The sequence below is a fragment of the Pinus tabuliformis genome, chromosome 7 (genome assembly GCF_031772625.1).
Source record: "Pinus tabuliformis cultivar Carrire ecotype Pingquan chromosome 7, CPIR1, whole genome shotgun sequence".
Lineage (NCBI taxonomy): Eukaryota > Viridiplantae > Streptophyta > Pinopsida > Pinales > Pinaceae > Pinus > Pinus tabuliformis.
The window spans coordinates 1,445,411,125-1,445,427,651 of record NC_142293.1 but is presented as its reverse complement, the minus strand read 5'-3'; the positions used below and the strand labels follow the sequence as shown (position 1 = coordinate 1,445,427,651).

At 38.9% G+C, this 16,527-nt stretch overlaps 1 protein-coding gene across 3 annotated transcripts in view; it reads right to left on the bottom strand.

Annotated features, from left to right (window-relative positions):
* LOC149253129 (sister chromatid cohesion protein SCC2-like) overlaps positions 1-16,527 on the bottom strand; it is a 360,249-nt gene that overhangs the window by 103,998 nt on the left and 239,724 nt on the right. For all 3 annotated transcript variants that reach the window (XR_016267058.1, XM_089459872.1, XM_089459873.1), the window contains exon 19: positions 10,912-11,035. Coding sequence is in view for 2 of the 3 variants with exons in the window: in XM_089459872.1 (XP_089315998.1) it covers positions 10,912-11,035 (124 nt within the window). In the remaining variant the exon portion in view is untranslated. The remainder of the gene's footprint in view (positions 1-10,911; positions 11,036-16,527) is intronic.

The following is a 16,527-nucleotide window of genomic DNA, read 5'->3' as shown; positions in this document are numbered from 1 at the left end:
TCTCTTCTAGACCTGCATTTAGGGTAGTCTAGCGTATCTTCTACACCTGAGTTAAAGCCTCTCCTAGTTGCGTTATAGGAACCTCCTCCATGACTGCATTAACGTCATTCTTCCATGACTGTGTTAAAGGGCTAGGGCAACTCCTCTGGGGCAACATATAGATCTCTTTCCACTAAAACCCAAACGAGTGGAGAGAGGGATCACAAAGGATGACTAACCAAAAGGCTTGAAGACCTCTCCTATTGATGTTGCAACGTTGAGGTTGAGTGGGTAATTTGGTTGTTGGCTGACCTTGACGAAATGTCACCTAACACAAATAAATTCATATCTCTATGAATACATGTCGAAATCGGATGATCTTTAGATCAATCCTATACCTCCCGATGAGAGGAATCCAAGAAAAATATCAGCTGCCATAAATAAGTAGACCCACATGGAGTTTGGCCCTAGTTGCCAATTTTAACACTCCCCCTCAACTAGGGAGAACTCCATCTACTAATCCATCTGCCAGTATGTACTATCTCTGCCATCAGTGCCATGCACTGCTCTACTGAACTATGAAGAAGAAGAAGTGATAGAGAATGTATCATACCATTCTCTACTAACCTGAAGTTAGTCCCAAAAAGAGAGTGTTTCATACCACTCTTACTGATCCGAAATTAGTTCCAAATAAGGCAAGTGTATCATACCACTCTCACTGATCCGAAATCAGTTCCAAATAAAGAGTGTATCATACCACTCTTACTGATCCGAAATCAGTTCCAAATAAAGAGAGTGTATCATACCACTCTTACTGATCCGAAACCAGTTCCAAATAAAGAGAGTGTATCATACCACTCTTACTAACCCGAAGTCAGTTCCAATTGATCCCAGATCAATATCATCCTAACATAGGGAGTACGGTACTACACAATGCATCCATCAGTGGTACTATGGTCCCTATCCTCATTTCCCTACTCATTGGCCACATGAGAGGTACTTCCCATGAATCCCAGACTGCATGGGTAGGATGTCTTAGCAAGAGAAGGATGAACCACTCATTCTACCTACATGTCGACATGGGGTATCCCAGCAGAAGGCTGAACCACTCATCCTGCCTACATGTTGCCATGGGGTATCCCAGGGGAAGGCTGAACCACTCACCCTGTACACAACAAATCACTAGGGGAAGGTTGAACCACTCACCCTATGATTGTGTCTCAATAGGAGAAGGATGAACCACTCATCCTGCCTATATAGCAAACCACTAGGGGAAGGTTGAACCACACATCCTGCCTACATAGCAAACCACTAGCAGAAGGCTCAACCACTCACCGTATGGTTGCTCATCCCTCCAAGAAGTACCCCAAGCCCCCCCGGAGTTCTCAGAGCTCAGGGTCCATCTCATACAGGACCCTCATAAGAGGGTCTTTCCATGAATCCAAGTCGTTCTCAGAAGGCCAAGGACTTGACCTTACCTAAGGGCTTTGTCAGAATATCGGCGACCTGCTCATCAATCCCAATGTGATGGAGCCTTATTGCTCCTCCTTGTACCATATCCTGGATAAAGTGGTACCTGATATCTATATGCTTGGAGTGATCATGAAACATGGGATTCTCTAATAATCGGATCCCACTCTGGTTGTCACAGAAGATCATGGTGGAATCCAGCACATGTCCAAACAGCTCACAGAAGAGCTTCTACAACCAGACAGCTTCACAGGAGGCCATATTCTCAACTATGTATTTGGCATTAGCGGTGCTCAAAGCAGCCGACTTCTGCTTCCTGCTCATCCAAAATATCAAAGCAGAACCCAAAGAGAACCAGCAGCCAGAAGTTCTCTTGCGATCCTCCACACTCCCTGCCCAGTCACCATCAGAATAATCATGTAGCTTCACATTTCCGGCAGTGTATCTCAATCCATGAGAGATTATGCCCCAAAGATATCTCAAAAGATTCTTGGCACCAATCCAGTGAGGCTCAACTATATATCAGCTCAACATCCTAACTACAAAACATATATCCGAACGAGAGCTCACCAAGAACATCAATGCTATTATGAGTTGACGAAACTCAAAGGCATTTCCCAAATCAGGTCCGACAGCACTACCACATAACTTCTTAAAGTTAAGCTCCATTGGGGTAGTCACGAGCTTGCAGTCCACCATTCCAAATTCGGAATCCAACTCCCTCTTACTTTTGCAAATGAGAGGGTTTGTACCTGTTAAAAAGAGGTCATCCTCATAAGGTACCAGTATGAGAGGTCTATCATCCACAACCTTAAAGCAATGGTTTGGATCGGCTTCACTCCTAGTGAATCTCAGGTTCATCAGATCGCTATCAATCCTCTCACACCAAGCACGCGGTGCTTGCTTTAAATCATAGAGAGCTTTCTTCCACCTGCATAAATGAGATTCCCAATCATGAATCTCAAACCCCTAGAGTTGTTCCACATCTGTGGTCTTGTTATTACATGAGGGGAATGGTCCCCTTCTAAGATTTCCTTCGGTACATCTCAAACATGTACCTTCATGCTCTCCCTGAATTCAAGCATCTATGTCACCATCTATCTCACATCGGGTAGGGCCCCACAATGAATATGGGCAAAACATCCGGTGCCATAGAAGAGATGTGTCACACGACATGGTCCCCATTGGACTTCCTGCAACTTGATACAAATTGCCAACCCTGAACCCAAAAGTAAAGGCATTTTTAAAATTCCTTTTCCAAACATGTATCTTTCCATCGATGAATGCCACTTTGAAACTTTTGATTTCCATTGCCAAAATGGACACCAGGTTCTTCTTGAGATCAGGTTCACAAAGAACTTTTTGTAAATGAATCGAGTTACTCTGATTCAATTGAAGAGTAACATTCCCTACACCCTTTACGGGATAGGTGGCATCATCTCCAGGTTGGAGATTGTTTCCTTCTCTATTAGATTAGAGAGTGCTTCCTTGTATCTGGTAAAGTGCCTTGAGGCACCACTATCAATAAGCCAATTTCCCAACGAATCCGGAGGAGAGGTATTGGAGAGGGTTGATATAAGTTAATATTCCTTTTGCAAAACAACATTTGATTCTTCATACCCGGGGTTCCTTGCTTTCCTTTTCCTTTGCCATTGTACCTGTCATTCTTTCGATCATTGAAGATGCCCATGGAATGATTGTGATCGTCATCATGTGATGTGTCCCTTCTATTTGGACACTCCCTCACATAATGGCCAAACTTATTTCAAGCAAGCCATCTGCCCTTCCTTTCACCCTTAGATTCGGACATTCCATTGAAGTGACCTGCTTGTCGATGGAATCTCTGATAATCTCTTCTTCTTTTTTTTCGCTTCAATATCTTTGGAGAAGCTGGTGCAATTGATGGATGCTCAGGGATTTTACCCTTCACGAATTTCAAAACTTCTTGCTCTTCCAATGTCAGATCCAGAGACATCTTCCATTCATGAAAGTCAGACCTTTCACAAAGCTTGTCTTCAGCTGGGAAGTGGGATGAGGAACCCATTGAGCCTTTTGTCCTTTCCAACTGTCTTCGGTGATTTCTCTTTCACTCTTGCTTGGGTTTTGACTTCACCTCAGCTCTCATACCATGGTAATTTTAGGTATGTTCGATCATTTCTATGCTTAGAGCAATTTACTTCAATTTTGCATTTTAGCCCAATGACAATATTCAGATTAGCAATCACATGAGCATGATAGTAAAGCACAGATAGAACATAAACATAAACATAAACATCAGAAGACAGGCCAAGACAAGAGGACACAAGATGTGGCACCAGCCAGGGACAAACCTCACTATGGGGAAACCCTTGATCAATTCTTTTTGTAGTCTTCAATAGTTCAGCAGAGAGAAAGATAGTACAAATACATAAATCTGAGATTTGTGACAGCAGTATAAAACCCTTGACCAGAGGAGTCAAAGCTGGTTAAACTGGACAGAAACTTTAACCCGAGTATCCTCAACATGAAGCTCATCACACAGAGCTAAACATAGTCAAGCCTTGACTCAATATAATTCCCAGAACGCTGTAGTCTTCTTGCTGCACAAACTGTCCCGCTGACCAGGTTTCATTGGCACCCTGAGAACTGCCTTTTTTGCTGGCTATGGCCTGCGGCCTAGCCCAGCAACAAGATAAGCCTCCAGACCTTTATCAACCAGCATCCAAGCAGCATCATAAAAACATCCAGCTGTTTACATACGCTGATCTAGGGTAGATGCATTCCTTCATTATGTAACAGCGACTTAACAACTTTACACACAGTCCTTAAGGCATGACTTAAATGACTTCCATCATCATGCTTCACCTACAGCAATCAGAATTTATATGCTGTCCTTTCAGACCTTATACTGTGAATAAGTACCATCCTTTCAGACCTTCTTATATTGTGAATAAGTGCCATCTTATGCTGCGTATAAAGTCTCTTTCTTTGCTGCGTATAGGGTTTCTTTGCTGCGGAATGAGGGCTGCACTAACAGTGGCAGGGCATCATCCTTAACTGTGTCAAAGGCCTTTCATTGACAGTGTCAAGAAGGAGCTTCTTCAGACAGCAAATAGGTCCTCCATGACTGTGATCTAGTCTCCTACAGGATTAAGGATTAAGGCACTTTAACAGCGTATAGATTAGGTCTCCCTTGCCAGCGTTTAGCCATCCTTTGCAGCGTATAGGAGCCTCCTTCAACTGTGGATATAGAGCTGCATCTGGACCTTCTTTTGCTGCGGAATAAGGCCAGCAGTTAGGGCACAAGGGACTGCGTATTAGGGTCTTTCTTTCAGCTGTAAAGAGACCTCATTTACTGTGGCTAGATCTCCCTCTTTGGACAGCATATAGGGGCTTCTTTAAGCTGCATATAGGTCTCCTCTTTTCTGCGTATAGATCTCCTCATAAGCCTGCTGCTAGGGCACATTATGACAGCGGATTTAGGGCCTCATAGATCAGCGTCATAGGGTCTCTTCTAGACCTGTGTTAAAGCCTCTCCTAGCTGCGTTATAGAAACCAACTCCATGACTGCATTAAGGTCTTTCTTCCATGACTGTGTTAAAGGGCTAGGGCATCTCCTCTAGGCCAGTGTATAGACCTTCTCTTCTTAGGCCTCTCTTTCCACTAAAACCCAAACGAGTGGAGAGAGGGATCACAAGAGATCAGTGACCAAATGACTTGAAGACCTCTCCTATTTATGGTGAAACGTTGAGGTTGAGTGGGGTAATTTGGTTGCTGGCTGACCTTGACGAATTGTCACGTAACACAAATAAATTCATATCTCTATGAATACATGTTAGAATCGGATGATCTTTAGATCAATCCTGCACCTCTCGACGAGACGAATCCAAGAAAAATATCAGATCTCATAAATAAGTAGACCCACTTAGAGTTTGGCCCTAGTTGCTAATTTTAACAATTTGTCTTCTTACTTATGGTTTTCGTGGGTTATCTCCACTTATTTTTGACAAAAGGGATTGGTTGGTGTTTAGTGTTTCTTCTGTATGTAGCCCTCTTTATTAGGGAAAATCTGAACATAAGTATTGATGTTTTGAGGGCTTAATATTTGCTGGCTCTGAGTGAAACTAAATCGGTAGTCTCATCCAAACAGACCGAGCCCTATCACTGTGAAAACTGAGACCAAAATGAATCAAAAGACAAAACTGGTTAGGGCATATGTTCTTGAAAATTTGCAAATTTGGCATATGTTCTTGAGGGTTACATTGGGTTCAAATTGTATTGCAGGTCGAATATCCCTCAACAAATCAAGACTCCTTGTGAAGCGGGTTTCAGTTCTCTGTTAGGTATTTGTTCATGGCATAATCTGGATAGTTCGGAGCCCATTTTGATGCATTTCCAGATTTGTTCGAAATAGAATTTTCAACCTCCCTTGAAGAGCAATCCTGAGGCTCTTTCAGTCTTGAAGCAACTAGATTTTTGTATAAGAATTGTGGTTATTAGAAAGACATTATTTGTGGGATAAGTGTGTACTTTGAAGTGGCTCTGAGGAAACTGTCCTAACACGGTCTTGCTCCTCAAACGCTGTTGTTCCAACCCAGTTTCAGCTTGATTGAGCTCATGCTTTGCCTGTGGTTCAGTGCTAATCTCTGGTCTTCAAATCTGTGACCTGTGCACAATTCGGCAAGCATTTTGACACCAAGGGTATTCCTTGATAAACCTCACTTCACATTGAAGACAGGCCTAACACTATCAGTTCCAGCAACAACATGCATTTTATGAGCTGCCAAATACAAATTCAAAAGGAAATCAATACGGAGAATAAAGGGTGATGCCTTGGTTCATTCACTAAAGATTTAGGTTAAAGGACTCTGCACATTTGGAGACTGATCATTAAATATAAATAGCACTTCTTGTATACCGTGTTCTCTTGTGGTTTAAGAAGTGTAGTAGAATTGTATTAAATAGAAGTATCATTATTTTCTGTTATCTTATTTTCAGCTTGGTTTGGGGATACAAAACCAACACAGACCTGAATTATTTTGGTCCTCTTAAAATACAATTATGTGCACCAACTTACACTTATTTGTATGCAGATTCTTGAGACAAAACTTGTGAACACTCTCATTTTCTGAAGCTTGTGGAAGCAGTGTTTACCCTAGTTTGTTAACAATCCTAATAACTGTGAAAGGCAGATAACACTACCTAAGGAAGTGACAGATATGTTTGAGAAATGCATCAAATCTAGATGACTGTTTAACATCTCTAGGATTGCACTGAGGGACAGTTGCATCATTACTTTGATGATATGAAGTGCTGAAGCTTTGTGGTGTGCTTAGGGTTTTTAAGTTGCAGCATTATGATGATTGCATCTACAGCAAGGACATCAGCATATAAACACAAGACAAGAAGAATAAAGAAGTTAGCAGGTTCTGAACACATCTACATACATAACAGTGATAGAGATCCCAGTAAAAGGCAATTCAGTCTTGGACATCCTTGATAACCAGAAGAGTCAAGTGCAGCAGCAGTGTCAGCAGGCGTGGTGGAGGGCAGAGGTAGCAGTGAAGTGCAGCAGTAGTAAGTAAGGGTGTCGTTGTCATATCTCATTGCAAGCAGGGTCATAAGGGTTTCAGATAAGTCATCTTCAGCAGTCAAGACAAGCTTCAAAACTGAACAAGCAGTGATGATAGTTTGGGCATCAGTAAGGGTTTTCTAAGGGCTTTCATTGTACATCTAAAGCATATTAGCAGTAAGGGGCATCATCTGTAGCAGAAGCAACTAAATTCACAGATTCATCTTCAAAAGTCACAGGCATCACATCATCTTCAAATTGCAGACAGAGAGTTCTGAGCAAAGAGGTACAGATGTTACAGTGACAGTTGAGGAGCAAATTATAGTGAAGTTGGGTCATTGTCCCTGGTACGGGAAGCCAAGTGTTGATTTGGGGTAGCATCGGATGTGCTCTAGCCATGAAAATTGGTGGAGAGGCTAAAGCACATGAGATGTCCAAGACCCATAATGGTTTGGGCAGATTCTACCCGGTTAAAGAGATATTAAAATAATTAATATTTTTAATGGAGTTCCTAAGTCAAAACTTGGGAAAAATAAAATATTAATGGATACTAATATAAAATTGGGATAGAAGGTTCCAAATGACATGGATCAAGCCAAATCTAATCTTAGCCGTTGATTAGAGATGTAATCTCGGCCATTGAAGGACCAACAAGAAAAGTATAAGAAGAGGCTTGAGGGTCAGTTGGAGAACACACCAGAGTGATCAGTGATTCAATTTTCTAGAGCGGGGTTTGCTAAGAGAAATCGAATCAGTGATCAATTGCAGCGAGGGGCAGTGAGTAAGAGGCAAAGAGGCAGAGATAGTGTTGAGAGACCAGCGCAAAAGCAGAGAGAGGTAGACGCTGAGCCAGAGGGAGCCACGCAGAGGCAGAAGGGACTGTGCAGAGGCCAGAAGGGACTGCACCATCCACGCAAAGGCTACAGGAGTGACGCAGAGGGTCGTAGAGACTGTGCAGAGCCTCAAAGTGCTGACGCAGAGGCCAGGAGGGCTGACGCTGAGCTTGACATTGTGCTAGAGAGGGTTTCGTGGGGTAGACTTTCCGAATATCTACTTCTGAATAGAGAGGTATTATTGTTGGATTATTTTCTCTGTTGGGTGAGCCAGTTTGGCACCTAGTTGTACTCAAAAAGACTACATAATAAAATAACCCTCAGAATTGTTGCACCAGTTTTCCCGCATTAAGTTTTTCCGGGGACTTGTTGTCCAAAAATAACAGTGTCACTTGTGTGTTTGTCTATATCTTTCAGTCATTGATCTGTAGATGGTTGAGGTTGTATTGTGTTTACTTCAGTATTTATATCGTTAAATAACTTGTTCGTAATTAACAAGTAGGAGAAATAAATCAAAGAATACAGATAAAATTTCTAACAGGTTAGACTTAGAAATTTCAACACCAAGCTTAGTCATTGTTTAGAGCAGTTGAATAGTACAAGGGGGTGAAAGACCCCTTCAGACGGGATCCATAAAACTCTTCATGCCTTAGGGAGCAGTGGCTTCCTTCCAGCCCTTGCTGGTAAAACCCTTGGGGAGTTTTGTACTTGCTTCCAGTTCAGCTGGTAAACTTGTATGTAACCATACATAACGAAGCTTTGTTGAGAGAAAAGCTTTGTGCATTTTTTCTGTGTCATGATGATGTTTCACCAATTGTGTAAAAAAAGTGAAATACTCATTCACCCCCTCCCAGTGTTTCCAACACACTTCACCCTCGATTTTCACATTGGTCTGATAGCACTGACAGGCAGAAATAAATGCCTTGTCAAACTACCTCAAATTCTTTGACAGACTCCTTGAAAATCATGTTGCTCTGATAGCAATAATTTCACCCCCTCTAATAGCAATTAATATGGCCCAGATTTTCTTGAAACTCACACCCAGGCCCTCATAAATTTCACTGTCATCCTCAAACTTTGTATCTACTCTTCTCCTTGTAATTTGTGATTGTTCTATTTTACTTAGCTGACCTCCTCCTATACTTCGTTGTTCCCCTACTCTACTTTGCTCTCAGTGTCCTTTGCTTCTCTTCTCCAACTCTCCTGCACAATATGTGCAAATGGTGGCCTTTCCTTTTTGCTATTTCCCCTTTTGTTCTATCATTAAGAAGAGAGACCTCACCCTAAGATCTAATGGCTGAGGTTAGATCTTAACCATTTAGATCTAGGGTGAGGATCTAATCCCTCATTGACCCGTGAGACACCTTTTCCCCATAGTCCCCTTTTTATTAACTACTCAAAAGATACTTTATGACTTTATGTTTTATTAAGTCACTTTATCACTTCAATGTCTAATAAAGTCACTTTATTACTTTATCTCTCCTAAAGTCTCATTAACTTTGTTTCTCATAAAGTTAAGGCAGTCAAATTAGGGCACTCTTTTCTAAGCTAGACACCAAGCCTTAGGAACACTTGTCCTTGGTACTCTCTTCTAACTGTATTGAAAACTGAATCTTCAACCATGATTTCTTATCTTTATTTTATTTTGGTTGTTCAAACAATAAGTCATGAAAAAAATGGCCAGGTCCTAGGTATCATATTAACTAAAAAAGAAAATAGGTGGCCAAGGGATAAGATCAAACATATTCTAATAAAAGCTCTACCCAAAGGCCAATACTAGATAATGCAATACCAATGTGTGACCAAACATCAATACCAAATAGGCTCTAATACTAACATACTCTAATACCAATGTGTGGCCAAAGGCTGACATCAAACAAGGTCTGATCCCACTCTTACAAATAGTAGGATCATTAATTATAAAACATTCAATCCAAATAAGAGAAGGGAAGGAAATTCATATAGGAGTGACAATTTACAAGACCTCTCATGGCAGTATCAATATCACTGACTAGTCATGACAGTGAAAGGTTATGACCTTTGGCGATTAATTATATTCATGATGAGCCTAGCATGCTCACTGTTGACATTACAGTGGAACCATTAGCACCATTCAATTATATCACCTTTGGACAACTCATGGGGACTATTCCGTCAAAGTCACACAAGATTCACACTTGGCCACAATCATTATTGTGTGTGCTAATTAGCATCCCAAGCACAAGCACATCCACTTGTTAAGATTTGAAACCTACTGGAGGCTATAATAGATACCTGCTTTCACCAACATTACAAGACATCATTGCCCACTAATTGTTATTGTTCACTATTATTGTTATTGTTATTCCTTTTGAATTATGAAGACCAAATTAATGTTTCCCTACAAGTCAGAAAGAGACAAAGCTAAACAACAAAAATTGGCAAATGTAATTGGCATTGGCTCGGATAATTCTAGACCTCCCACACTAGTTGAGCTAAATTGATAAGATGAAAACATTAAGGCATCTAGAATAGGAGTGATGAAGGACAAAATAGAAAAGATACACTTCTCACAATAGGCCAATGGCAATTAGGATGCACTATTTCTAGGATAACAACAAAACAATATGTTCGAATAACAAATACAAGATTATAATAATTGTTTCTGCACATTTTATACATCGTAAGAGCCCATGAGACTCCATTTTGACTGGGAAATAAAATTGAATTGCAATTGATACATTTAAATTTATCTAAATGATTAATTATATATGATTTTAAATTCATAAGTATCATGTATGACATGCTAGTGGTTTTGAATATTGTTTCTTCTGCTCACCAATTTAGTAATTAGTATACTGTATGAGTATTTGATGTATTAACAGGCTTCCTATACATTCTTATTGGATACAAACCTCCTTATTTATTTCTTAGGATCAAAAAATATGTGCTTCATTATTGGAGGCATGAATCAACTCTAAATTACTTAATGCATCAAATGCTTCAACATATGGTTTTGAGATATTCAGGAAATGCTTTACTGTGATTTCGAGTCATTGAATGAGCATGTTTTCTCATTGAAACATAAACGGAACTTACAACTTGATCAGAACTCCGAAACTGAATGGTACGCCCAGAATAGAGATACTTGAGAAACTTTTTAAGAAGGAACTCAAAGGAAGTCGTCCCTTTTGTAGCAATTCTACAGAGGGAACACAAACATCTGCAGAAATTCATAAATTATCAAAACAAGGACAAATGTAGATATTAATTCCCAGCAATGAAATATGATTTCTCATAAAGATGAACTCAGGATCTAGGCAAATAGTGAAATAATTTACTTCATATACAAAGTAAAATGATCAATATAACCAAAATTATTGCATGCCCATTCTGTATCTAACTATAACTATAAGTTAGTGAACTTGCTGATATTGTGTCAATAACAATGTTGCAAAACTCTTTGATTTCAGGTGAATTTTCCAAAATTTTGAGTTATAAAAACAAGATTTTTGAGTTTTGATTTTGAGACAGCTTAGACAAAGAGATTCTATAACACATATTTCTTTAAAAGAAAATGCTTTCAAGTCATAATTTGTGATCATCTCTCATGAGACTTTCACATGCTCTTCATTAGCTCGTGATTTATGCCTACCTTATCCAAAGCAAGATCTAGTGTTAAAATCAAAATCAGTCTTTCTGTGCACAGAAGCAAAACAAAATGAACAGCATAAGGCAGATTTTCCAGTCTTGCACTTGCTTGAAAAGAAGGTATTTCATGAAAGTTTGTCTGCATGACATCGAAGATTTTATCTCTTGTTAGCACTTGAAAAAAGTTTACTTCATTTGGGGAGCATCTTTGGGGTATTTTCACTCATTCACTCATGTATCATGGATAGATACATATTCAAGTTGTTTCCACCACTGTTTGGTGCTACTTCCTCACAGATTTAACGCATTGCTTGGAACCAATGTCATGGACATAACAGAGTGCATCCCTTAGAGCTGCTATCAGGACTAGTTTGTGAGAATACTCAGCTGCAAAAGAATGTTTCCCTTAACCTGTTTTAGAGAGAAGTTTGTCTGCATGACATCGAAGATTTTATCTCTTGTTAGCACTTGAAAAAAGTTTACTTCATTTGGGGAGCATCTTTGGGGTATTTTCACTCATTCACTCATGTATCATGGATAGATACATATTCAAGTTGTTTCCACCACTGTTTGGTGCTACTTCCTCACAGATTTAACGCATTGCTTGGAACCAATGTCATGGACATAACAGAGTGCATCCCTTAGAGCTGCTATCAGGACTAGTTTGTGAGAATACTCAGCTGCAAAAGAATGTTTCCCTTAACCTGTTTTAGAGAGAAGTTACAGAGGGGATGCAGTTCACCAGCAGCAACAACACTGTTATGAGCTTATTTTGACCAGATTATGGAGAACACTACCTAGACTGTGTGCAAACCTGTTTCCAGCATTCATTCATCCAGCAGAATAAGGTGATTTCACTGAGCATGAGGCAACACCTAAAAGGAGAATTTGATGGGCTATTCATCGCAACAAGAGAGGGGTGCCTCATTCAGCGCTCAATTCATTTTCCTCCATGAACAATTTTAATTTGTCTAGAACGACACTCACCCTCACACAAATACGATCAGATATAAATTTTTAGGGGGGGTTATTCTAAGTATTGGCATAACACTTGGTTCTGCATAGGCAATGAAAATGATTAGTAATTACTAAATTAGCATTCTTTTTACACATTACAAAATAGTGAAATTATGGGTATTTGAACCTTTTTTGTGTTTGCAAAATTTAATTAATCCAAATAATCAAAGGATGTCTCTTTGCACGCGTAGATGGATAGTTTAGTACGGGATTAAATTGCTCATCTTGTTTCTCACAACCGTGATGTGGGTCAGATTTACTTTACACCATGTTTGGTTAAGACCATGGTAAATATGGCATCTGCCACAAAACAATATTTTACACTGGCATATCAACTAAACTAAAGGCACACATTTGAATGATTTCAAATTTGCGCACTAATTGGAAGATTTATTCTAATTTACTCATAATAGTTATGCTTTCAAAATTCATCCTTGGTTGGCATTTGAATGGTTTATATACTCAAATTGAACACATTTATTAAGTGCAGGGAATCTAATAAAACCATGAGACATAAAATAAAACAACATTAATATGGTTTACTCTGCAAATATTGTTCATATATTAAACTCTCTGACCTTTATTGGCATGGAATGAATTATGGTACAAGGACATGGTACTTTCTTGCACAGCTGGTAACCACTTTATTTTCTGAAAGAAAACAATCTTGCTACATGGTTTAAACATGCTTGAAGTAACACAATAATGCTTAGCCTGATCACACATTGTTTTCAGGGCCCATTCATTTGAATTGTCAAATTTTGGAATATATATTTCTTGCTCGATGATTTTTTACTTCACTACATTGTATATGGTAATCACTTGATAAGATATTATGGTATTGCAAAATACACAGTTAACTGAATAATTTACACCTGATGGCATAATTTCCTGATTTCTTCCATTTCAAGCATCATTTTGCTTATGGTTTACTTCAAATTGTTCAAATCATCCAAATAACTTGATGTTTGGGCATTGATTATTACTGATTACCATTAGAGGCTAGAGCTCCAAACCTTTAAAGGTTCCTTAATAATGGAGTGACTTAATAGAAATACTCCCAGGCTCCAGTCCCCTTCAACCTTTACAAACAACGATAAGTCTAGGAGTAGCACAAGGAATTCCCCCTTGTCCCTGGAATCTTCCCAAGCCTAAAGAGTGCAGTGAGCTGCTAAATGACTAGTGGCCACCTGATAGTATCCTTAAGTTGTCCTAGGAAAGAGGTTGGAACTTCTCCTCCAGCGGGAATCCAAGTGATAACAAGGCAATTCTAGGGTTTGTTGAGCAAATTTAGGGAAACTTGTTGCTTATTATATAACACCAAGACAGTGATTTGTTCTTCTAACTTAATAATCTCAACTATTAATTCCTTGCTTTCCCCAAAGGCTACCTGTAATTCCATTGTCTGCACATCATGGACATCTGAGTTCTTCGCTATTAATTTCAAACCATTATTTCCTACGCTTTTTGCCATAGTCATTTAACAGCTTCCACATCCTTTGGATCACTTCCCAAGGTCACATATTTATCATCCAGATCTTGAATTTTGGCATGCCTGGCTTTCTTAAGGAGTTTCTCTCACTTCAATTGATTTGCCAACTTTGCAGCAATCTTTGAGAGCTTTCCATCATCTCTACTTACCTGAAATAAAATCCTTGGATAACATCTCACCAGTTTGACTATGCCATGCCTATTTTTTTTACCAAAAAAAAAAGGAATAAATCCTTATATTTGAAATTTTTGAGAAATAAATCAAATATGGATTGTTCTGTCCCGTATGCACTCAAGACTATCATAATCTTCACATTGTCTATCCCAGTCAAAAGACTAAGTCTACAATATAGTGCTGCTGTAGTGCCTTATAGACAACTATGCCATTAAAATGATAACAAAAAAAACATCAACAAGATATCCTACTTATCCAGTGAACTTAAAACCCCATCATGTTTCCATTGAGTCTGAATATATCTCCACAAAAACACACCTACTGAAAGGAAAAGACAAAATTAATACAAATTTCTTTCTGTAGCCGAGAAGGGACCGCTTCCTCTGAATCCGGGTTCACTTAACCAACATTCCTACAGAAGCAAAGCTTCTTTAGACAACTCATCTGCTTGTGTATTGAATTCACGAGTACATATGCGAAAATGATATAACATCAAACGAGACTTTTTCATTTCTTTAAATCTTAATCAACCTTGCTTTATCTACCACATGCATTTCATCTGTGACTTTGGCTGAAGTACTGCAGTGTCAAACCCCCCTTTCTTATGATCCACTGCAGTCAAGAAACCTGGAACTGCTGGCAGAAATGTTTAGGGGTAATGATATTTCTTAAGTTATATGGACTACTTTTTAACTTTGGATATTTCAGAAAAGATATTTGAATCAATTTTTGATGGCGTGCCTTCTCTCTTGACTTCAAATGCCCGAGGCTCTTCCAATACAACTTTAGAAAAAGATGTTGTTGGAGCACAGTTCACCATTACAAAAGGACATGTATAGATCAGTTTCTTCTTAAAGTTTTCCTCCAAAATCAATGCAGTTTCATCAATTTCATTCTCTTGTTCCTTGACTAGTGAACCTGAATTAGTCATTTCTGGAGTGCCTTGAACTTCTTCTACTTCAATCTGTATTATCATGACTTCCAATTTAACTTTCTTTGAGTCAAGCTCGCTTGATTTCACTAAAACAGTCTTAACTTTCTTTGAGTCAAGCTCGCTTGATTTCACTAAAACAGTCTTAACTTTCTTTGAGTCAAGCTAGCTTGATTTCAATAAAACAGACTTGTTTGATTTCTCTTCTACCTTCCTTTACTTCTGATTCTTGTTTTTACAGGGTTTCTACCAGAAATTCCACTTCGTCTACAGATTGATCCACTTCTGCTTTAATTGCCAATTCATTCCTTTCATTATGAACAGGCATGGAGAACATTCATCTTGCAACCAGCTCCACCTCATCTGCCTCATTTCATAACTTGGTAATTATCCACCATAGTGACTTCAGTTTCCACACTCTTTTGTTTAAGTTGGAAGGGGAATTCATTCCTTCCTTTTATATCTCTAGAACTATTTGAAATTGCACTTGTTTTTCTTTCATTATTTCTCAAACTTCAAACCAACTTCCCTTATTGGCTAGTAATTCCAATTCTATAATAGCATGATGAATATATGGTGCAGATGTACTCGTACTCCTCAAATTATAAATAACATGAAGAGGGACACATTGCCACACCTATCCTGGCTCAAATTATAGGAATTCAAGATTCTATTTACACTAGTTATTGTTGATTTACTTTTGAGTTGGAAAGAAGAGATTTCAAGTTTCAACTACCAATCTAAATAATGTTTTTTGATGTTTAGAACTAAAATGCAACTGATCTGAATTCAATCTTTACCAAACATATTCTAATGCAAAAACTCAAGGGCTGAGATAGACTAGTAACAAATAGGGCTCGACCAGAGATCCATAAATTCTAATAATGGTATAGTTTTGAAAAATGTGTCTATTTCCTATTTTAACATAGGGAGTTGGTGGGACTAACTTTTTCCACTATGGGACCACTCTAGGAAAATGCTCTCCGTCAAAGATTGTATGTCCAGAATACAAGAATTTGTCACTATAAATTTTGAACCCTTCATTATTAGCATGCTTTCTCACAATAGGATTCAATTCAGTCACGTGATACATCAAGCTTTTCTAGAGTTAAAAGTTCAAAATAAGGTTGGAAAAAGAAGAGGTAAGCATGATAAGATTGATATCCGAAACATCCATATCTACAGAATTCAATACAATAGTTATGAATGGCCATAGAAAGATATTTAGCATAATGGTATTCCACAGGTGGTGCACTGGAGGATATTCAGTATAACGGTATCCCAAAATAGTCTCCTCAACTGTATCATCATCATCATACCCCGGTATTATACACATAGAAATAACATTTCTAGAGGATTATGAAAAGATGGAAAACCTGAGAGGAATGATAATTTCAGAAATTTTGGCTTCAACTACAAGGCACTGGCCCTACTAGGTCAACAGTGCTTT